Source organism: Haliotis rubra, unplaced genomic scaffold (assembly GCF_003918875.1).
Source record: "Haliotis rubra isolate DU_JTF1 unplaced genomic scaffold, ASM391887v1 Scf28, whole genome shotgun sequence".
NCBI classification, from domain to species: Eukaryota; Metazoa; Mollusca; class Gastropoda; order Lepetellida; family Haliotidae; genus Haliotis; species Haliotis rubra.
This window is the reverse complement of record NW_025766891.1, coordinates 3,195,945-3,219,625: the sequence shown is the minus strand read 5'-3', so window position 1 is coordinate 3,219,625 and position 23,681 is coordinate 3,195,945. Positions and strand designations below refer to the sequence as shown.

At 38.4% G+C, this 23,681-nt stretch overlaps 1 protein-coding gene across 1 annotated transcript in view; it reads right to left on the bottom strand.

Annotated features, from left to right (window-relative positions):
• Window positions 1–23,681, bottom strand: part of LOC124281151 (guanine nucleotide exchange factor DBS-like) — a 155,181-nt gene that overhangs the window by 9,730 nt on the left and 121,770 nt on the right. Inside the window, 14 exon segments of the mRNA XM_046717177.1 lie at window positions 9,782–9,995; window positions 10,579–10,759; window positions 11,279–11,354; window positions 11,747–11,825; window positions 13,981–14,001; window positions 14,003–14,074; window positions 14,605–14,811; window positions 15,289–15,417; window positions 16,915–17,007; window positions 18,481–18,576; window positions 19,056–19,125; window positions 19,886–20,001; window positions 20,359–20,425; window positions 21,781–21,980. Coding sequence (XP_046573133.1) covers window positions 9,782–9,995; window positions 10,579–10,759; window positions 11,279–11,354; window positions 11,747–11,825; window positions 13,981–14,001; window positions 14,003–14,074; window positions 14,605–14,811; window positions 15,289–15,417; window positions 16,915–17,007; window positions 18,481–18,576; window positions 19,056–19,125; window positions 19,886–20,001; window positions 20,359–20,425; window positions 21,781–21,980 — 1,621 coding nt within the window.

Genomic DNA, 23,681 nt, shown 5'->3' with positions numbered 1-23,681 from the left:
GCAAATTACACCACCTTGAACCAGTGACCACAGTGAGAAACTTTGTGATTTGAAATGTAGTAGCTAACAGCATGGCAATGAGACAAATAAGCATTATCTCCCTTTGTATTGTTTGAGAGTTAGGACTGACTGACTTGACTGAGTTTAGCTTTTCGCTTTTAGCAATATTCCAGCAATATCACGGCAGGGGACACCAGAAATGAGCTTAACACATTGTGCCCATGTGGGGAATCAACTCCTGGTCTTCAAGCGTGACGAAATAACGCTTTTAACCACTAGGCTACCCCCAATCACCTGCTTAAGAGTTAGACACAGCAGATGAATGAAGCATAGAAAACCATTAGCCTAAAACTAGCAATACAATAAGTCAGAAAAACTAGAAACAAAATTTAAATTTTAAAACACACTTTAAGTCTAAATTTTAATTATCTGCTTGCCAGTCCAATAGCGAACTCCATGCAATTTTGTTACTGACTCAACGGGTCCGCTACAGGGAAACAGCCAACTCTCTAACTTACAAAAACTCATCAGTGTCTACAGGCCATCAAGACTTCCTCCTCGGATCAGTTCCTCTTGTCCCAACCAGTATCCATTAAAGCAAAATAGGTGTCAGAGACTCAATTATGGAACAATTCTACCCAAAGAACTCAAAAGCCACCATTTGTGTATCTCAGACTTGTGTCCTGTTCTCAGAGCATCAGAGCTACCTAATAGTCGTGAATTCCCATACTTTTAACATAGACTTCACGACTGTCAGAAGCCACGACTTATCGCTTGAGGAACAGGGCCCAGAACTGTTTGACATTATCCCTCTCACTCCATAGACTCCTGCATATGCACCCAGTGAATTATTATTATTACTATTATTACTACAAGAAAGAATTATAGCAGATGCATAATGACACACCTTTCTCATGACCCCAACACCACAGAGAGTAGTCCCACAACCTCCAGACACTGGCTTTGATGAGAATATGATTTACTTAATTCCTAAGAATTCACTCTTGGTTTGACTTAGATAACATATCGCCTTACACAACCTCACTTTTGTGATATCTGGCCATATAGATGATATCACTCTGGTTTGACTTAGATAACATATCACCTTACACAGTCTAACATTTTGGCGATGACAGGTTTGACTTAGATAACATATCGTCCATTTTACACAACCTAACTTTTGTGATATTGCCATATAGATGATATCACTCTGGTTTGACTTAGATAACATATCGCCTTACACAACCTAGGTTTTTGTAACATATCGCCTTACACAACCTAATAGATGCCATATAGATGATATCAATCTGGTTTGACTTAGATAACATATCGCCTTACACAACCTAACGTTTTTTGTGACAGGTTTGACATTAATAGATAATCACTTTTGTGATTTAAGCCTTAGATAACATAACTCTTGGTGATATTAGATAACATCATATACTATAGATGACATCACTGACTGGTTTGACTTAGATAACATATCTCCTTACACAACCTAACTTTTGTGATATCGCCATATAGATGATATCACTCTGGTTTGACTTAGATAACATAGGCCTTACACAGTCTAACTTTTGTGATATCGCCATATAGATGATATCACTCTGGTTTGACTTAGATAACATATCACCGTACACACTCCAACTTTTTGTGATATTGCCATACAGATGATATCATTCTGGTTTGACTTAGATAACATATCGCCTTACACAAACTTTTTCTTTGATAAGTACATGAATGAAAGGTCGCTCCCATTCACAGATGGTTCAAGATCAGGGATATCTAGACCATGTGAAAGCAGACGTAGCTCTTTAGAACTTGAAATGGTTCTTTAGGCCAGACCTATCTTATTTCTTGTTTTACAGATCAACCGGTCATATTTTTTCAAGAATAAACAAAAAAAAAAAAAAAAATTTTCCCCGCTCAAAAAATAAAATCCTAATGTTCATGTGATATAAATGAAATACTCTTGAAATCAGTGTGAAACCTAAACTCACTCAACTTATTTTTTAGTTGATATAAACAAACCAAAAGAGTTAACATGCAAACTCATGTGGGTTTTGTTTTGACTGGTGATTTTTTCAAATATATTTTTTTTTCTTCCTGCCTTCAGGATTTCTGAAGAACAAAATCCATAAAACAAGAAATAAAATTAGTCTGGGCTTTCTAAGTGTCAAAACAAAGCCAGTCTGTCACAGTACTACAATGGATGTATGTTAAATCGGGCTTCAGAAATGCTAGAGTCAGGGCTGATGAGTCAACACTGGCCAGGATGTAAAATCGGAAGATGCGGCTTAGCTCTGAAGTCTGTGTCCTGTTGATACACAATGGACCAGAAACAAAACAATGGAAGTCGTGTTCCTGACTGGTCGTCACAGACAGAGAACACAATAGCTTGTTTTCTATTTTGGTCCAACGCAAATACATTTATTTCTTACCGATCTCTATATGAAATAATAATTTATCTTCCACAGTTATGTCAAAAGTACATCCAGTAAATGATGTAAAGAAATGTACTTACAATTGACCGTTCCCTCTAAAGCACAGACAATAGGATCTATTAGTATCTATAGTGAGTGAGTGAGTGAGTTTAGTTTTACGCCACACTCAGCAATATTCCAGCTATATGGCAGCCATCTGTAAATAATCAAATCTGGACCAGACAGTCCAGTAATCAACAGCATGAACATTGATCTGCGCAATTGGAAACCGATGACATGTGTCAACCAAGTCAGCGAGCCTGACCACCCGATCTATTAGTATCTAGAGGGAATGGGTGAAAAACCCTCATTTTTTCAAAGCACCATCATTTTACAAATTGTCATCATGGGTTTACAGAATCAGTAATAAAAGGGAATGCAATTTTACAAGAGAAAATATTGTTGTGCTGGTTTGGGGGTACATCGTTCGAAATAATCACCAGCCCGAGGCCCAGCACCGACTGTTATTGTACTGGGCCGGCAGTTTCAAATATTTGCAGGCCCTTGTGGCCTTCAGTAAATTATCTGTTAATTGTTTTTTTCAACGGGAATCTGTCACATAATTGTTTTGTTTATTAACGTTCGGGAATCATCCATGATCCATCATGTTACAATAACTTACAGTTTCACTTCCTGGTATTTCAGGGCTGTGCACATAGGAATGTCAACACCAGTCTTTAACAAATAAAAAACTCTCTCTGCACCATAGGCTTTGCTGACTGATTTTGTAGAAACATTTTGAAACTGTGTAAAGTGTAGTCTATTTTGTTTTTATTGGTTTGACTTTGACAAAATGGGCCTGCAGATTTCATTCAGGGCCTGTAGATTTTAAAGCCTGCAGGCGGCAGCAGGCCCTGATGGCAAACTGGCAAGTTGCAAACACAGTGTTTGGGTCCCCCCTTCTATAAGTGACCCTTGCTGCTCCACTATAAGCAAATAATTCTTTATAAGACCAAACTAACAGCTAATAAAACACACAAAAATTAACATCTTCCTCATCACCAACATCGACATCAATAGCACTCATGCTTTTGATTGGCAACTGTAAATCAGCTGTCCCCTTCTACAGTGTTAGTAATGTACAAGACACTAGCTCCTCCTCCATATGTTATATCTAACTATATATATCTAGTAGTTAATATACACACTATGTTAATCTGGTTCTACGGCATGCATTCATATAACAGCTAATTATGTATGCAATATACACAATTTGTTAGTAAAACACAGGTCAAAATATCACGAATGAATCACTGAGATGCAAAATATTAATTATATTTCATCATTAGAATTAATATGCGTACATTTTTCACTTTTGACTTTTTTGTGTGAAAAATAGTCCAAATATATTCAGTTGAATATACCATCTTTTCATTAAGTTCGTTGTCATCATTTTTAACATAGATGAACTTTAAATACGAATATGTGGAAAAAGACACATGTTCATAATATATGCTAAGTTTCAAAAACCCAATAAAATTATTTCTTTCAGTTTTTACAAACAATCATCCCATCTCACATGATACATTGTCATATTTGAAATATGAAACATAGCACATAATCTGAAAAACAAATATGGAAAGAATGTTCAGTTCAGAATGCAAGTTCAGGGCACGGTGCATACAACATAGATGCAGAACCATGTATATGAACCTTGTAAGATATCTACAGTTTCCATGTTAGTAAAACACTAGCTGAGAGTTAGCTTGTCATCTTCATCTAGTGATGAACTTACCTGTTAAGGGGCCCAGCCTGGTCAAAAAAAATGTAGGTTTGTATAAATTTGATCAATGGTAACACGTTACATTTGGGATTACACTTTCTGAGTAACGTAGAGATTCTAGTACTTTCATTGAGTCGATTCCAATCCGGGATTCAAACCCATACTCAGTCAGGCACCAAATCACAAGCACACAAAGTCAGCCGTCTAGCCCACTCAGCCACCACACTTCCATGGTCAATGATGTTCTGATATTTACGAGGATTAACAGATGATGTGTAAAGGATCATGAAGTAAAATTTAAACTGCAGAGTCAGCATTTTTTTTCAAAACATTTTCACTAAATATGACTGTAAAACAATAAAGACTGACTGACTGAGTTTGGTTTTACGCCGCTTTTAGCAATATTCCAGCAACATCACGGCGGGGGACACCAGAAATGGGCTACACACATTGTGCCCATGTGGGGATTCGAACCCGGGTCTTCGGCGTGACGAGCCAACGCTTTAACCATTAGGCTACCCCACCGCCCCGTAAAACAATAAAGAAATATTATATATTCTTTGTACCAAATTTTAACATATAGATGAATATGGGTAATTTTCCAGATCACTGTGTTTTTTTATGATTTGAAATTTCCAGTATTTTTACTGAAGAAAACAATTTCAGAACACCACTTTATCATAGTGTTCTTTCAACGTATTCCCCACAGTGCAATACAAAACTGGTGAACAAATCTGGAATGGAATGATGGAACACTCTGTACTTTTAAGCATTCCCTCATGTTTCCATCAGCTTATTGCATAGTATCAGTTCTAAAATATCCTGGACTATTTCTGATCACCTAGTAGCCATGATTATTTTCCAGACTCAGTCATATTATAAAAACAATACCTCAATCAGCCAGGCACAACACAAAGGATAAAACAATTTGATAAATAAACAAAGCTGCAGCTGTAAAAGCAAAACCTGTACAAAGACTCAGGGGTACAGATAAGCTGCGTATCTGAGTAAATTACCCAAATATTTATGGGAAAACTCAATTCCTATTAGGTCGATTGTGTACAAGTATGCTTTTATATTTGTAAATACTCAAAAAATGTGATCTTACATGGGTACACACAAAACTTTCAAATCTGAGCTTGCATACCGGTGAATAGATAAAATAACTGAGGTATATTGAGAGGTTCTATTTCGGGACATGAACTTGGCAACTTGCAGTCTTTCATATCGTTTCTCATATTACGGATCAAATATAAATAACAAACACTAACATTTAAACTTTATTATATTTTTGCAATAAATGGAAAATGGCAAAATATCCAATTGACTTTGAGTCAGGCGAGTACGATTTATTTGGTTAGTCAAAGGAAAATTAGAATACCATACTGAGATGAACACAAGCCAGTACATAACTCAATGACCAAAAATGTTATCTGTAGCTCTGAAGACTTAATTTAAATATTGAGCAAACTACTGTTGTGTCTGTCACAACTGATCATGGCATAACATTGAGTTGGTTTGTGATTTGGTTTCTAAGCTACTTCCAAAGCTGCTGTTGTGATTTTGCAAAATTTCAGTTAAATTTGTCAAGAAAGTTGTCACAGGTATTAGATATTTACATCTTTGAAGAAACCAAGAGATGGTGCTAACAGAACCTGCAATCAGAGGATCCTGGTAGTACTAAGGGACTGAACTCTGTAGAGCAAATTACACCACCTTGAACCAGTGACCACAGTGAGAAACTTTGTGATTTGAAATGTAGTAGCTAACAGCATGGCAATGAGACAAATAAGCATTATCTCCCTTGTATTGTTTGAGAGTTAGACTGACTGACTGACTGAGTTTAGTTTTACTCCGCTTTTAGCAATATTCCAGCAATATCACGGCAGGGGACACCAGAAATGAGCTTAACACATTGTGCCCATGTGGGGAATCGAACCCGGGTCTTCGGCGTGACGAGCCAACGCTTTAACCACTAGGCTACCCCACCGACCCGTTTGAGAGTTAGACAGCAGATGAATGAAGCATAGAAACTATTAGCCTAAAACTAGCAATACAATAAGTCAAAAACTAGAAACAAAATTTAAATTTTAAAAACACACTTTAAGTCTAAATTTTAATTATCTGCTTGCCAGTCCAATAGCGAATCTCCTATAAAATTTTGTTACTGACTCATCGGGTCTGCTACAGGGAAACAGCACTCTCTAACTTACAAAACTCATCAGTGTCTACAGGCCATCAAGACCTCCTCCGATCAGTTCCTCTTGTCCCAACCAGTATCCACAAGCAAAATAGGTGTCAGAGACTCAATTATGGAACAATTTACCCAAAGAACTCAAAGCCACCATTTGTGTATCCACTCTTAAAGTTCTGGGTCCCGTTCCTCAAAGCGATCGTAGCGCTACGACAGTCGTAACTCCCATACTTTAACATAGACTTACGACTGTCGTAGCGCTACGATCGCTTTGAGGAACAGGGCCCAGAACTGTTTGACATTATCCCCTCTCACTCCATAGGCTCCTGCATATGCACCAGTGAATTATTATTATTACTATTATTACTACAAGAAAGAATTATAGCAGATGCATACGACACACTCTTCATGACCCCAACAATTACAGAGAGTAGTCCTACAACCTCCAGACACTGGTTTGATGAGAATATGATTTACGACCCTAAGAATCACTTCAAGTATTCTGACAACCACCAGACACTGGTTTGATGAGAATATGTTTTACGACCCGAAGAATCACTTCAAGTATTCCTACAACGACCACAGATTGGTTTGATGAGATTATGATTTAAGACCCTAAGAATCACTTCAAGTATTCCTACAACCACCACAGATTGGTTTGATGAGAATATGTTTTACGACCCGAAGAATTACTTCAAGTACTCTGACAACCACCACAGATTGGTTTGATGAGAATATGTTTTACGACCCTAAGAATTACTTCAAGCATTCCTACAACCACCACAGATTGGTTTGATGAGAATATGTTTTACGACCCTAAGAATTACTTCAAGTATTCCTACATCCACCACAGATTGGTTTGTTGAGAATATGTTTTACGACCCTAAGACTCACTTTAAGTATTTCTACAACCACCACAGATTGGTTTGATGAGAATATGTTTTACGACCCTAAGAATCACTTCAAGTATTCCTACAACCACCACAGATTAGGTTTGATGAGAATATGTTTTATGACCCTAAGAATCACTTCAAGTATTCCTACAACCACCAGACACTGGTTTGATGAGAATATGTTTTATGACCCTAAGAATCACTTCAAGTATTCTGACAACCACCAGACACTGGTTTGATGAGAATATGTTTTACGACCCTAAGAATCACTTCAAGTATTCTGACAACCACCAGACACTGGTTTGATGAGAATATGTTTTACGACCCGAAGAATCACTTCAAGTATTCCTACAACGACCACAGATTGGTTTGTTGAGATTATGATTTATGACCCTAAGAATCACTTCAAGTATTCCTACAACCACCACAGATTGGTTTGATGAGAATATGTTTTACAACCCTAAGAATCACTTCAAGTATTCCTACAACCACCACAGATTGGTTTGATGAGAATATGTTTTAAGACCCTAAGAATTACTTCAAGTATTCCTACAACCACCACAGATTGGTTTGATGAGAATATGTTTTACGACCCTAAGAATTACTTCAAGTATTCCTACAAACACCACAGATTGGTTTGATGAGAACATGTTTTAAGACCCTAAGAATCACTTCAAATATTCCTACAACCACCACAAATTGGTTTGATGAGAATATGTTTTACGACCCTAAGAATTACTTCAAGTATTCCTACAACCACCACAGATTGGTTTGATGAGAATATGTTTTACGACCCTAAGAATTACTTCAAGCATTCCTACAACCACCTCAGATTGGTTTGATGAGAATATGTTTTACGACCCTAAGAATTACTTCAAGTATTCCTACATCCACCACAGATTGGTTTGTTGAGAATATGTTTTACGACCCTAAGACTCACTTCAAGTATTCCTACAACCACCACAGATTGGTTTGATGAGAATATGTTTTACGACCCGAAGAATCACTTCAAGTACTCCTACAACCACCAAAGATTAGTTTGTTGAGAATATGTTTCACGACCCTAAGAATTACTTCAAGTATTCCTACAACCACCACAGATTGGTTTGATGAGAATATGTTTTACGACCCTAAGAATCACTTCAAGTATTCTGACAACCACCAGACACTTGTTTGATGAGAATATGTTTTACGACCCGAAGAATCACTTCAAGTATTCCTCCAACGACCACAGATTGGTTTGTTGAGATTATGATTTATGACCCTAAGAATCACTTCAAGTATTCCTACAACCACCACAGATTGGTTTGATGAGAATATGTTTTACGACCCTAAGAATCACTTCAAGTATTCCTACAACCACCACAGATTGGTTTGATGAGAATATGTTTTACGACCCGAAGAATTACTTCAAGCATTCCTACAACCACCACAGATTGGTTTGATGAGAATATGATTTACGACCCTAAGAATTACTTCAAGTATTCCTACAACCACCACAGATTGGTTTGTTGAGAATATGTTTTACGACCCTAAGAATCACTTCATGTATTCCTACAACCACCACAGATTGGTTTGTTGAGAATATGATTTACGACCCTAAGAATCACTTCAAGTATTCCTACAACCACCACAGATTGGTTTGTTGAGAATATGTTTTACGACCCTAAGACTCACTTCAAGTATTCCTACAACCACCACAGATTGGTTTGATAAGATTAGGATTTAGGACCCGAAGAATCACTTCAAGTATTCCTACAACCAACACAGACTGGTTTGATGAGAATATGTTTTACGACCCTAAGACTCACTTCAAGTATTCCTACAACCACCACAGATTGGTTTGATAAGATTAGGATTTATGACCCGAAGAATCACTTCAAGTATTCTGACAACCACCACAGATTGGTTTGATGAGAATATGTTTTACGACCCTAAGAATCACTTCAAGTATTCCTACAACCACCACAGATTGGTTTGATGAGAATATGTTTTACGACCCTAAGAATCACTTCAAGTACTCTGACAACCACCACAGATTGGATAGATTAGAATATGATTTACAACCCTCAGAATCACTTCAAGTATTCTGACAACCTCTAGACAGTGGTTTGATGAGAATATGTTTTACGACCCTAAGAATCACTTCAAGTATTCTGACAACCACCACAGATTGGATCGATGAGAATATGATTTACAATCCTCAGAATCACTTCAAGTATTCTGACAACATCCAGACACTGGTTTGATGAGAATTTGTTTTACGACTCTAAAAATCACTTCAAGTACTCGAACAACCACCAGAGACTGGTTTGTTGAGAAGAGGTTTACGACTCTAAGAATCACTTCAAGTATTCTGAAAACCACCATGTTTGCAATGCTGTTGACATGATTGATCATTCATAAATACCCTTCTATATGCAGATTGCATTACTTGAAGCACTTCATTGACATGTTGCTGACTGTCAGAATTAACATTCATACTAACCTGTGCTTGAATCTGAAGGCAGCGTACGTCGCGTTGACTCCAGGTATGTTGATGGGACCCACCCCTCCAGGTACGACGTCAGGTGCTTGGCGTACCACCATCCGTTGGTCCCCACCCTCAGGACCTCCACTAGATCACCCTCGTGTAGACCCAGCTCGTTCTGGTCCACCGGGAAGTAATCCCCCAGTGAAACAAAGTGCTCACGGTAAGACGGCTGTGAACAAAGTACAATTACACTTTGACTATTTACTGTCTATCAGGACAAAGGAGACAGGGTCTTGTTCCATAAGATGATCTTAGCGCTAAACTGATCTGTTTTGTTTGTCTGTTTAACGCCGCACTCAGCAATATTCGCGGCTATATGGCGTGGACTATAAATAATCCAGTCTGGACCAGACAATCCAGTGATAAACAGCATGAGCATCGATCTATTCAATTAGGATATGATGAGATATGTCAACCAAGTCAGCGAGTCTGACCACCCTTTGTAGATTGGTAACGTCATGACACAACATTAGTATTACGTCATTTTATGACATTATTTCGCGTTACAGCACATACATATATACATTTTCAAAACGTTGTGTATCGACTATTACACAACACTACGTTTCATCGTTTCTCAAACTTTAACATTGATGTCAAGTAAACTGTCTCTTTCCCGAAAATCGTAAGAACAAGAGGTTGTCTTGTATGTTGGCACCCAGCTCCATTGAATTACGACTAACGATCAGCACGGGATGTTTGGGACCAACACTACTCTGGAATCGCCATGGTTACACTTTAAAACAACCTACCTCAATTTTGGGAATGTATTCATCATCATCTGTGTTGGAAAACTCCCCGCTGGACCAGCCGCCATCGTCCTCCACGTAGTCAGGGGGACTTGTCGGGGATTCTGTTGGAGACACCATCCCAAGGCCAATCGGTACTGTAGGGTTGTTGTTGAATGATTGTTGAGATTTCCAGTTGTCTAGACTAAAACAATTCATACAAAATATGATTACCATTCCTGTTCACCATGTCATACACTCTGAAGAATGAGTGAGTGAGTTAAGTTTTATGACACCCTTAGCAATATTCCAGCAATATGACTGGCGGGACCACAGCAATGGGCCTCACATATTGTACCCATGTAGGGAATCAAACCAAGGTCGTTGTTATGATTAACTAATGTTTTAACCCAACCTCACCCTGAGGAACAAAAGAGTGAGTAAAGTTTTATGTCTGTTTGACAATACTCTTGCAACATCCCAATGAATGACAGCAGAAATGGGCTTCAGACATTTTAACTATTTGTGGAATAGAAAACAGGGTCAAACAGATGCTTTAACCAGTACACTACACCCAACCCCAGTTTCAAATGAAAGATATATAGATACAGAAATTATGTTCAGTACTTTCTTGCATGGAGGAAAAAGGTTTTATTTCATACTCCTTGCATGGTTTGTCTTTATCTACCATGGAAGTATATATGGGGAGGATTCACTTGTGTACCTGTGCGGAGTGTCTGAAGGATGTCGCCGGTGACTTGACAGATCTTCCTGAGATTTCTGATTGTGAGAATGATGTGCTGGAAATATACAGAATATTTATCAAAGAGTTAACAAGATGGGCTTGAAACAGTTTTCTAGTTGTACATCACAGCATTTTAACTTCCAATTCACTATATTTTGACATTCATCACATTGGTGGAGACTGACATAGGGTTAGATAACCGTAGGTTCATAATCAGAATGCTTTTGGTATTAAAGAATTATTCTCGGAACAAACAGTACCGACAGTTGAAATTCAAACATCTGTCACTATTTGACAGTCTTGCATAAACACATATGACACAATAGTCAGCCCTGTCATTATCTATATTCATAACACATTCATATGATAGAGTCGGTATCTTTCAATGGAGTTGTCTTCTGATGGTCATTTCTTCTGATTATAAAATGTTTTATTTGCTGAACTTACTTTTAATCTGATCAAACTGATTCAGCAAGACTTTCTTTACTTCCTTGATCCATGTGTCCTTCACCTCCATTGTTGGAGCCTGCAAACACAAACAACATATAGCAGTTGAGTGAGTGAGTGACTTGGTCAGTGAGTGAGTGAGTGACTTGGTCAGTGAGTGAGTGAGTGGGTGAGTGACTTGGTGAGTGAGTGTGAGAGAGTGACTTGGTGAGTGGGTGAGTGAGTGAGTGGGTAAGTGACTTGGTGAGTGGGTGAGTGACTTGGTGAGTGGGTGAGTGAGTGAGTGGGTAAGTGACTTGGTGAGTGGGTAAGTGACGTGGTGAGTGGGTGAGTGAGTGAGTGGGTAAGTGACTTGGTGAGTGAATGAGTGACTTGGTGAGTGAGTGAGTGGGTTTCAGTGAGTAAGTGACTTGGTGACTGAGTGGGTTTGAACGGGTGAGTGAGTCGGTTTGATTGAGTGAGTGGGTGAGTGAGTGACTTGATCAGTGAGTGGGTTTGAGTGAGTGACTTGGTGGGTGACTGAGCGGGTTTGAGTGAGTGACTTAGTGAGTGAATGAGTGAGTAAGACAGTGTTACGAATTTTGTCCACTTGATGTGTGAGCATATCTGTAAGCGATACAAGTCTTAAACAACTTGGATAAAACCCAAGAGTCTGACATAAACAAACAGAGTGGGATCGGAACCCATCTTCATAGGTTCCTGTGTAAACATGATTTAGTTCCGAGTACTAAATGTTCCGGTTCGGAATAAATGCTGTGAAATAGAGAATGGATGACACGAATAAAAATTCCGCACACACAGCAAATATTCCATCGAACAGGAACAAATACCGTAGGCCTAACTTATTCCAGTCATTATTGAATGCAAAATGGACTCTTCCAACTTGTCAACATCCGGGATGTCTACTTACTTCAACTTGGTTACATACTGACTGTAACTTGGCTACTGACTGACTGTAACTTGGTTATATGTTGACTGTAACCTGGCTACTGAGTGTGACTTGGTTACATATTGACTTTAACCTGGCTACTGACTGACTGTAACTTGGTTGCATATTGAATGTAACCTGGCTACTGACTGTAACTTGTTACATATTGACTATTGCCTGGCTACTGACTGTAACTTGGTTGCATATTGACTGTAACCTGGCTACTGACTGTAACTTGACTACATATTGACTATTGCCTGGCTACTGGCTGACTGTAACTTGGTTACATGTTGACTGTAACCTGGCTACTTACTGACTGTAACTTGGTTACATGTTAACTGTAACCTGATTAATGAAGGTAACTTGGTTACATAATAACTGAACTCCTTTTAACACAAGATTCATTTAGAATCATCAGTTCGGATTCTGGGGAATCTACAATGTATTTTCATAAAAATAATTAAGGAACTTTCACACATGATAATTGCTTCTTGATAGCCACATGATTTGTTCCATATGGAACAAATACCGTAGGAAAAATCCTTTTTTCCTTTCCGTTCCCCCCACGCCCCAACTTTTAAGACCACCCCAACAAACAAAACCCTCTTTTAGACACTTTATGATGTGTGTGGAAGTTCCTCTTTACCCGGAATATATTCTGTGTATGCGGAACGAAATAATTGTGCCGCATGCACTATTACAGGAACAAATGTTGGAATGAAAAGTTCAAGCGGAACTTTTACTATGGGGGAACCAAATCTTTTTTACACCTGCTATACAAAGGGACACAATTCTGCACAGCAAAGTGTCCCACACAGATAACAGACAACACCCATGCACTCAAAACATATCATAGAGAAAAAAACACGTCCAAAGTTTCAGTCTAATTGAATTATAATTATGGTATACATGTATTTCCATGACAACAAAACTGTAATGAAATTCAAAAATATATAAGTACAACTACAAAATACTAAACAAAATTAATCTGATTTCTTTTGTAATGACTGAAATAAATACTGATCCTTGTCAAGGAGAATCTCTTTGAAGACTGCAAAAAGGCAAAATATTTTGGCTTCAGCCACTGATCATGTATATTTCATACTATTTCACCAGAGGTTTCACCAAAGTTTTCATCGATTAAATCAATGTTTTAACAAAGCTAATAATACAGTATTTTTAGAAACAGCCTTGCTTAACAGTCAATGTTTTGATTTTATTCATCTGAAATGTTTTGAAATTTTGTCCAACACAGATGGGTATGAATAATTGGCAGAAAGTGTGGCATGAGATCCATGTCACTGACCTGGATAATGTAGACCTCCTCCCCGACCTCGAAGCCACAGTTCAAACTTCTTTTTGTCTCCCTTGATATTCTCTGTCAGTCCCACTTGTGACAACTAGCGAGAGAAATAATGGTGAAATGGTGAGTAATATTAACTCCATCATACTTTTTCAGTGATGACCATTTCATACATCCTAATAATTAATTAAAACATATTTCATTCTTTCAAGAAAAGGATCTGGCACAAGTTATCCAAATTAGAAAAGCCCTCTCCGAATATTTTTTTATTAGTCCTCTGGTTTACGTAGAAATTGTTTTTGTCATTACATGGACAGAAATATTTACGGCATTGATATTTTGTAAAATTCAAAACAGAATACAAATCACCAATTTCCAAGACACAATTCCAGAATGAATAGAAAAAAGCAAAATTCCATTATTGTAAAATCGGTCAATTGTACATTGGTTTGAGATAAACCTTTTCTGAAACATAGTACAACATTTTCTGAAACATTTTGTAAAGTTAATTAAAATCCAAGCAAATCACCCTTCATATCATGTAAGTTCTCAGGGAATATCCTAGATTTACAGGAAGTAAATTGTAAAGAAACAGGAAAGTCTTTTTAAAATCATGTTTTTAATTACCTTCAATTTTTTCTTGAAGCTGTAGACAGCATCATCTGCGCTGTGGTTTTCTTCTCTTTTCTTACACAATATTAATGCCCTTTCATACAAAAACAAATGTCTGTGCATGGGTTTGAACCGCAAATCTCTGATCTTGTCTTTCTTGTGTTCTGTCCATACACTAAAACTGCCATGCATGATTAGTCTCCCTTGTTCTGATAAATTTTCCTGAAATGGTTGAAATGAGAGTGAGTGGATTTTCCTGATACAACATCAATGCATTGTGAATACACATTTATGATATTTTGAATAATGCTCAATTTATACGTTTTTTCAATTTGAGAAGTAATGGTCTCGAACAACAACAACAACAACAAAATTCTTTCTGATTTCAGACACGATGAAATACCTGACACACATTGGGGGATATTTAGCAGTTCACAAAAGTCTTTATCTATGATGGTAAGAATTATTTTTCAGCCTCCCACTGAGACCAAACAGTCCTGGGCAAATAAACAACACTTAACCAAGATGGATTTTTTCAGTTTCCAGAAATGAAGACATTCTTTGGTTTCTTTGGCATAACAGGCAATTAAAGAAAAGTGTAAGTAGATAATATACCCAAAAACATATTATCATCATCCCTTGCTTTGTAATATAGCTGCATGTACAACTAAACTACGAGATATTAGTAAGTCGTCCTACCGAGAAGCCGACGATCGAGACCTGATGCATGCTGTCGTTGAGGTATCGCAGCACACTCAGGACGGTGTCCAGGGCGCCCTGTAGTTGGGACTCTAACTCTTGATTCTCCCCTGTAAACCTCAGCATCTCCTGAAACAGACAGCCCTCTTCTCTGTATCCTCTGTTATGGTTTGTCTGGTTACTGTTTAATGCTGCACTCAGCAATATTCAAACTAAATGACATCAGTCTGTAAATAATTGACTGTGCACCAGATGGTCTAATGATTGACATCATGAGCATTAATCTGAGCAATTAGGATAAGATGACATGTGCCATCCAAGTAAGCGACCACCCAATCCTCTTGCAACAAGCATGACCACCGAATCTGTTAGTAGCCTCTTGCGACAACCATGACTCTCCAATCCTTTTAGTAGCCTCTTGTGACAACCATGACCACCCAATCCTTTTAGTAGCCTCTTGTGACAACCATGACCCTCCAATCCTTTTAGTAGCCTCTTGTGACAACCATGACCACCCAATCCTTTTAGCAGCCTCTTGTGACAACCATAACCCTCCAATCCTTTTAGTAGCCTCTTGTGACAACCATGACCACCCAATCCTTTTAGCAGCCTCTTGTGACAACCATAACCCTCCAATCCATTTAGTAGCTTCTTGCGACAACAATGACCCTCCAATCCTTTTAGTAGCCTCTTGTGACAACCATGACCACCCAATCCTTTTAGCAGCCTCTTGTGACAACCAGAACCCTCCAATCCTTTTAGTAGCCTCTCGTGACAACCATGACCACCCAATCCTTTTAGCAGCCTCTTGTGACAACCATGACCCTCCAATCCTTTTAGTAGCCTCTTGCCACAACAATGACCACCCAATCCTTTTAGCAGCCTCTTGTGACAACCATAACCCTCCAATCCTTTTAGTAGCCTCTTGTGACAACCATGACCACCCAATCCTTTTAGTAGCCTCTTGTGACAACCAGAACCCTCCAATCCTTTTAGTAGCCTCTTGTGACAACCATAACCCTCCAATCCTTTTAGTAGCCTCTTGTGACAACCAGAACCCTCCAATCCTTTTAGTAGCCTCTTGCGACAACCATGACCACCCAATCCTTTTAGAAGCCTCTTGTGACAACCATGACCCTCCAATCCTTTTAGTAGCCTCTTGTGACAACCATGACCACCCAATCCTTTTAGCAGCCTCTTGTGACAACCATAACCCTCAAATCCTTTTAGTAGCCTCTTGCGACAACCAGGACCACTGTTGTGTGGCTGTGATGTTAGTGACGTATGGTTACTATATTTAGGCTTGGATTCAACGATGGTCTGGGAGCTTCAAACTTCCAAAGAAATACATACACATTTTAGTCAACCACTACATGTTTGGCATTTAACGTTGCACTCAGCAAATATTCCCGCTATATGACAGCAGTCTGTAAACAATCAACCTGGATTAACAATCCAGTGATTAATGTGATGAGCATCGATCTACGAGACTGGGATATGATCATGTGATCAGCTAAGGCGGCAGTCTGATCACCCAGTCGTGTCAAGCATTGGTGACTAACACTGGATGTTCATGGGTTCAATGGCTAAATATGTTCTAATAACAAGAGGACAAACTGAACTTACCTTGATGAGCAGTTGATATTTAGTAATTCTCTGTATTGGTTTCAAAAGGTAGGCCCCTAATGGAAGCTTGTGACCAAGGCGCCTCTGACATTCCTGTCGTAGAAAACAACATGCTCATTAAACTGTTAGAAAATATAATCAATATTCAGAGTTAACATGTACATCATGTGATCTTTGTTGTGACATAAGCAAGATCATACACTAAAACAACGTTTACAGTAGTCAAAAGTCCTTCCTCAACTCCCTGGGGAGAGTATTGCTGCAACTGACATGTTCAGTCAGTTGCTATGGACTCCTAAATGGTACCCAGTAATGGGGTCATGTTTCATCACACCATGAGACTAATGCTGAATATATGTAATTTTCATATTAACAAATAACCACATTTAAATTGAAAAGGAACCCAGTGAGGTGGGAAATTCAGCCTGAACATGAGGAAACCGAGGGTTGTTTCATTTAGGGCTTTAGCAGTAGGGAAAATTGTGGTTCAGGGACAGTAAGACACCACGCCACCTACGTCTATCACACCACCTACAGTCACCAAACAAACTGATGACTTATATAGCAATAAATTTGATAGTATTGTGTACAAATTTATATTAACACGAAAACAGTGTTATCATTACCCCCTTTACAGGGCATGTTCCGATTATGTTTGTTTTTAGTAATGAATAATATGGAAGTAAATATTTACTGTGAAAAATACAGTTTATTATGGAGAGACAAGGGCGCTTTATGTCATGTGACAAAAACTTCAGATTTTAAAAAAATATTCACAAAAGGTAAAGGTAACTGTGGCACCAAATTACAAAATTTTTAAACTTCAGTTTCTGCCAAAACTTGTCTCCATTCAGACTCTATATTTATCACCGCTTGTATATCCATTATACAGTTCTGAAGAAATCCAGCAAAAATGATGGCAGAAGGCAAAGATCGAATCGCTTCTCGATCCTTCCAGAAGTAGAACATCAACAAAGGGGTAGGTAACTCTAAGTGCAGCTCCTCCGCCCAGTCTCTCAACAGCCGAATTACATAGCCTAAGCAAGATGCAAGTTCAAATCACACTAAGAGCTTTAAACTTTTGTGACCCATAATAATGAAAAGTTAATCAATGTGACATCTTAATTAACAAAAACACACTCTCATAACACCGTGAAAACTCAAAATTACAAATACATGTAGCAAGGGAAGTAACTCTCCACATTTCAAACACATGCACTGTTAAACATGCAAACTTTCATTCATGTAACTTCAGCAGCTACTGAGAAAACATTTCACGAAGTTTGAACCAAGACAGAAAGCATGCAGCAAGGGACATAACTCTGTAAAGAATTTCATCGAAGACACCAATTCATAATCTCATTTTAAACCGTGACCTGTTACGACAATGTGAAATATTTCAGTTTTAAATCTTCAATAGTTTTGAGAAACTCTGTCCCTATTGAGAGCAGACAGATGAACTCTGCTCCAGCATCACACGTCCTGCTCTTGGTGGGTAAAGACGATATTGCTATTTCAGTCGCTTCTTTCAATATTCATAAATTCAAGTTTGAGTTTGGGGCTCACCTTAAAGAACGAGTTGCCATCACCAATCTTGATTCGGAGATTCTCAGACTTGGGCTTGTTCTGACAGTAAATGCTGTACATTTGAAATTCTTCTTTCTGAAAACAACAAGCAAGGCATAGTATTATATCTTTTCTTGATGTGCAGTGTGCAGTGTGGTGGGGTAGCCTAGTGGTTAAAGCGGTTCGACCTGGGTTCAAATTCCCACATCAGTAGAATGAGTGAAGCCCATTACTGGTGGTCAGTATTTTTATGTTTCTCAACAAATCAGGCATAAATAAATTCAATCAAACATACCCAAAACACAAAAATTAAAACTTAATGCATGTATTATGTGTAGCCACCTCAGTGCAGGTGTGTTCTTTTTTCCAAAAGGTGCAAACTATGCCCGAGAAAATATTATCATAACTCATATGAATTACAAACTTGGTAACTACATTTCTTTTCATCATTTCATTATTTCCCACTCACTTAACCTTTGCTGATCAGTTAAGAGTGTCTTGGTGCAAACAGTTCATTTAATTTTTTACGGTTCTAAATGTTCAGGTATACACATGGTTTATCTATGTCAACTTACCCTATTTACAAAACACTTTCCCATCTTGGCTGGTTCCTCCCGACAATCTGTCAACTCTTTCAAAAAATGTCTGCAACAGAAACAAAGGCACTGAAATGATGGCATCAAATTAGGAGTGAGTGAGTGAGTATAGTTTTATGCTGCTTTTAGCAATATTTCAGCAATATCATGGCGGGGAACACCAGAAATGGGCTTTGCACATTGTACCAATGTGGGGAATTGAACCCAGGTCTTTGGCGTGATGAGTGAACGCTTTAATCACCCCATCCCCCTCGTCAAATTACGACAAAAAACAAAATTGTCAGAATTTGAGTTGTACCCTGGCAACAGAATGAGGGAGGATAGTCTAAAGTGATGCAGATCTTGGCCAAACCCATGTGCACGGGTCTGGTGCAGACAAACCCGAAACATATTAAACCCGGGATTTGAACCTCCAATTGTAATTTCTGTCATGCTGAAGGCAAGCAACAATCACATGGACACCCATGCCTCCTACTTCAAATATACGTAAATGTTTATACAAGTAAAAGTATTCTTACTATTAATGAGCAAATGTTCCATCTATATAGCTATATATTTAGTAAATATATGAGCCTGGATGAGGCAATCCAGTGATTGACATCATGAGCATCAAGTTATATGATGACATATGTCAACCAAATCAGCAAATCTGATCTCCCGATCCCATCAGTAGCCTGTATGACAAGTCACTTGCAACATTCTGCTTCAGTTTGGGTTGAAAATATAAAACCATGAGCATAGGTTTTAAAGGAATACCTTGAATTGGTGTTTTAAAATTAACAATAAGTAATAAGAAAATATTTGCTTACTCTTGATGAAACTTGCATATCTGCTCAAGATTTCCAAACAGAATATGTCTATTGCCCACCAGTTCTGCCGGTATTAAATGCTGCATTGTCCGACTATCCATTTCTTCATGATAACCCTAAAAACAATAAGATAATGAAAAACAACATATTTCAAGAAATTACTTTTTAAAGTTAGGGAAGATGAAAACAACTAACAGACATATTGTTGAAGTTCATAAGACAATGTTGATTGCCAGAACTAAACCAATCAGTTTACGTTTTAACAATACACAAAGCCTGAGTGTTACAAAACAAGACTCATATCATGCTGAATCTGGGATTAGAACCACTGACAGCATATCCTGGCATGTAAAGGGGGGACAACTCTCTGCCATAAATTGTACAGGCATTGACCCCTATTATTTGGTAACTGTACGGAAATAAATGCAGCATTTATCAAGGGATTTCACAGTGAATGAAACTCAAGTACTGACCTTTAATATTTCTTGAAGCTCTCCAACGTAAGTATTTTCTGTCTCAATGAGTTCATTCATTACATGCCTGTAAGTTAAAAAGAGTAGCTTTGAAGCAAGCAGATCACTATCATCTACAACTTGTGTGTGTAATATATGTATCTGAGTATTCAGATATCATAGTGTGGCTAGAGTTACCTGCCTTATAATATATTCTGGACAACAATCCTGAGAAAGATATGCATTTAGGGACCGCTCATAATTGATGGCTTGGGGGTGCTGCTGCTGATTTTTATGGAGAAGCATGTACAATGTGAATGACCCCCACCCCCCAAATTTATGTACAAAATAAGTGACCCCCTGCATGTCATGTAGAAAAACAATGACCCCCCCTCCCTTTCCCATAATTTCTAAGCATAATTTTATACAATAATTAATGTACAAAATTACTGACCCCCCTAGTACATGTGTACAAAATGGTGCCCCCACTATCTCCCCAGAACAAAATGGGTGACCCCTCTTAAAAATCATCATCAACCCCCTAGCCATAAATTTTGAACGGTCCCTTACACTTAAATAATCCATGAATCTATGTGAAAGTATGGCGCTCATCATCATCATTTTAAAATTTCATTGTACAAAATAAAGTAGTCCATGTTAACATGACCCTTATCATTGATGGTTGAAAAGAAGGGTTACAACTAAAAGTGTAATTTCCAAAACAGAAATAATGTCTGAACTGAATTGTATTTTGACCTTGTTGCCTTGGCAACAAATAAAGTTAACTACAAAAAGGTAAGTGCCGTTAAATGATAATAAACAAATTTCTATCAGTGTTGCCTTGGCAACGAATAAAGATGACTATAAAAAGTTACTCTGTCATTTAAAATGCTTCCCAAATTAAAGGCACAATGTCACGCTTTTTCGACAATATTTTGGTCTATAATATATATATTGAGGCATATGCACTCACTTTAGCTTCCTACTGATGCAATAAAAGATTTATTATCCCTTATGACTTGCCTGAAATCAATAATTGAAACTTCAAGGGTAAACAGTTTCCAAACAGATAACACTTGCCATATATGGAATGTAAACGATTGTTCCGTACATCGGAAATTGTCGCAAGCAGTGTTGTTGGTGTTTGCCGAAATGGCCTCAATCACAAGTTGCATTATAGGATATTCATAAAGAGCGTTCCAAGGGACATAACTCTGTGGGGTTCGCTTGAGAGAAAGTTCGGTCGGTAGAGGGCGCAAGAGTCAATTCAATGTAACGTTGCATTAATTCATTTGAACTTTTTAATTTCATATTGCAATCTTAATAAGTTGGGTGTTTTTTCGGAATAAATCATAAGATAGCTTTGCTCGGGGCTGATAGTTAGGATTAATGAGGGAAATGCAATATTTTAAAATGGAAAGATCGTAACCAGGAATTGCTGACCTTCGTTTGGCCTGTAACGTGTCTATTTCTGACAGGGAAGAAACTGACATGGAGGAGTAGGAACTCCGTTGATTGTGCGAGTCGGTTGTCGACATGTCGGACACCGTCAAGCTGCTGCTGCTCACACTGCTGGCGTTGCTACGGTCACCAGACAAGCTCAGATGCCCTGGGTGCTGGATCTCACTCTTGTCAACACGATGCTGAAATAGAAACAGAATTGTAACCCAATTCTACAATAGACAGATTTGTCAACGAAATTCTAGTAAAACCACCAAAATGTTATTGCAATGAGTTAACTCATTCACAACTAATTATCTATCAATAATATAGAAATGTTGACATGTTGTTGCAGCTGACATAGTAGCCAACCCAAAGCAACAATCATACATCAATAAACATGATGCTGTACAAGATACATGGAAGCCCACACTTCAGATTCACACTTCAGATATACCTCTTCAGCTGGTGTTATCCCACTTCAGGTAACGCTAGTGTTATCCCTCTTCAGACACAGCTAGTGTTATCCCACTTCAGATAAAGCTAGTGTGATCCCTCTTCAGTCACAGCTGGTGTTATCCCACTTCAGATAAAGCTAGTGTTATCCCTCTTCAGTCACAGCTGGTGTTATCCCACTTCAGATAAAGCTAGTGTTATCCCACTTCAGACACAGCTGATGTTATCCCACTTCAGGTAAAGCTAGTGTTATCCCACTTCAAACACAGCTGATGTTATCCCACTTCAGGTAAAGCTAGTGTTATCTCTCTGCAGGTAAAGCTAGTGTTATCCATCTTCAGACACAGCTGGTCTTATCCCACTTCAGGTAAAGCTAGTGTTATCCCTCTTAAGATACAACTGGTGTTATCCATCTTGTGACACAGCATGTGTTATTCCTCTTTAGACACAGCAGGTGTTATCCCTCTTCAGATACAGCTGGTGTTATTCCTCTTCAGATACAACTGGTGTTCTCCTTTATCCGTCTTCAGATACAGTTGATGTTATCCCTCTTAGGATATAGTTGGTGTTATCCCACTTCAGGTAATGCTCATGTTATCCTTCTTCAGATATCAATGGTGTTATCCCACTTCCAAGACAGGTAGCGTTATCGTAATTCAGATGAGCTAATGTAATCCGTCTTCAGATACAGTTGATGTTATCCTTCTTAGGATATAGTTGGTGTTATCCCACTTCAGGTAATGCTCATGTTATCCTTCTTCAGATATCAATGGTGTTATCCCACTTCCAAGACAGGTAGCGTTATCCTACTTCCGATGAACTGATGTTATCCCTCTTCAGATACAATTGGTACTATCCCTCTTTAGATATCACTGGTGTTATCCCACCTCAGATACAGCTGATGTTATCCCGCTTCAGATACAATTGGTACTATCCCTCTTTAGATATCACTGGTGTTATCCCACCTCAGATACAGCTGATGTTATCCCGCTTCAGATACAATTGGTACTATCCCTCTTTACATATCACTGGTGTTATCCCACCTCAGATACAGCTGATGTTATCCCGCTTCAGATACAATTGGTACTATCCCTCTTTACATATCACTGGTGTTATCCCACCTCAGATACAGCTGATGTTATCCCTCTTCAGTTAAACTGGTGTTATCCCACTTCAGGTAAAGCTGGTTTATCCATCTTAAAGATGCAACTAGTGTTATACCACTTAACATAAGCTGGTGTTCACCAATTTAGAAACAGCTGATGTTATCCCTCTTCCAAGACAGGTGTTAGATAGGCTGATGTTATCCCACCTCAGACAAAGCCAGTGTTATCCCTCTTCACAAACAGCTGCTGTTATCCCACTTCCTATATAGCCGGTGTTATCCCTCTTCACAAACAGCTGATGTTATCCCACCTCAGATAAAGCCAGTGTTATCCCTCTTCACA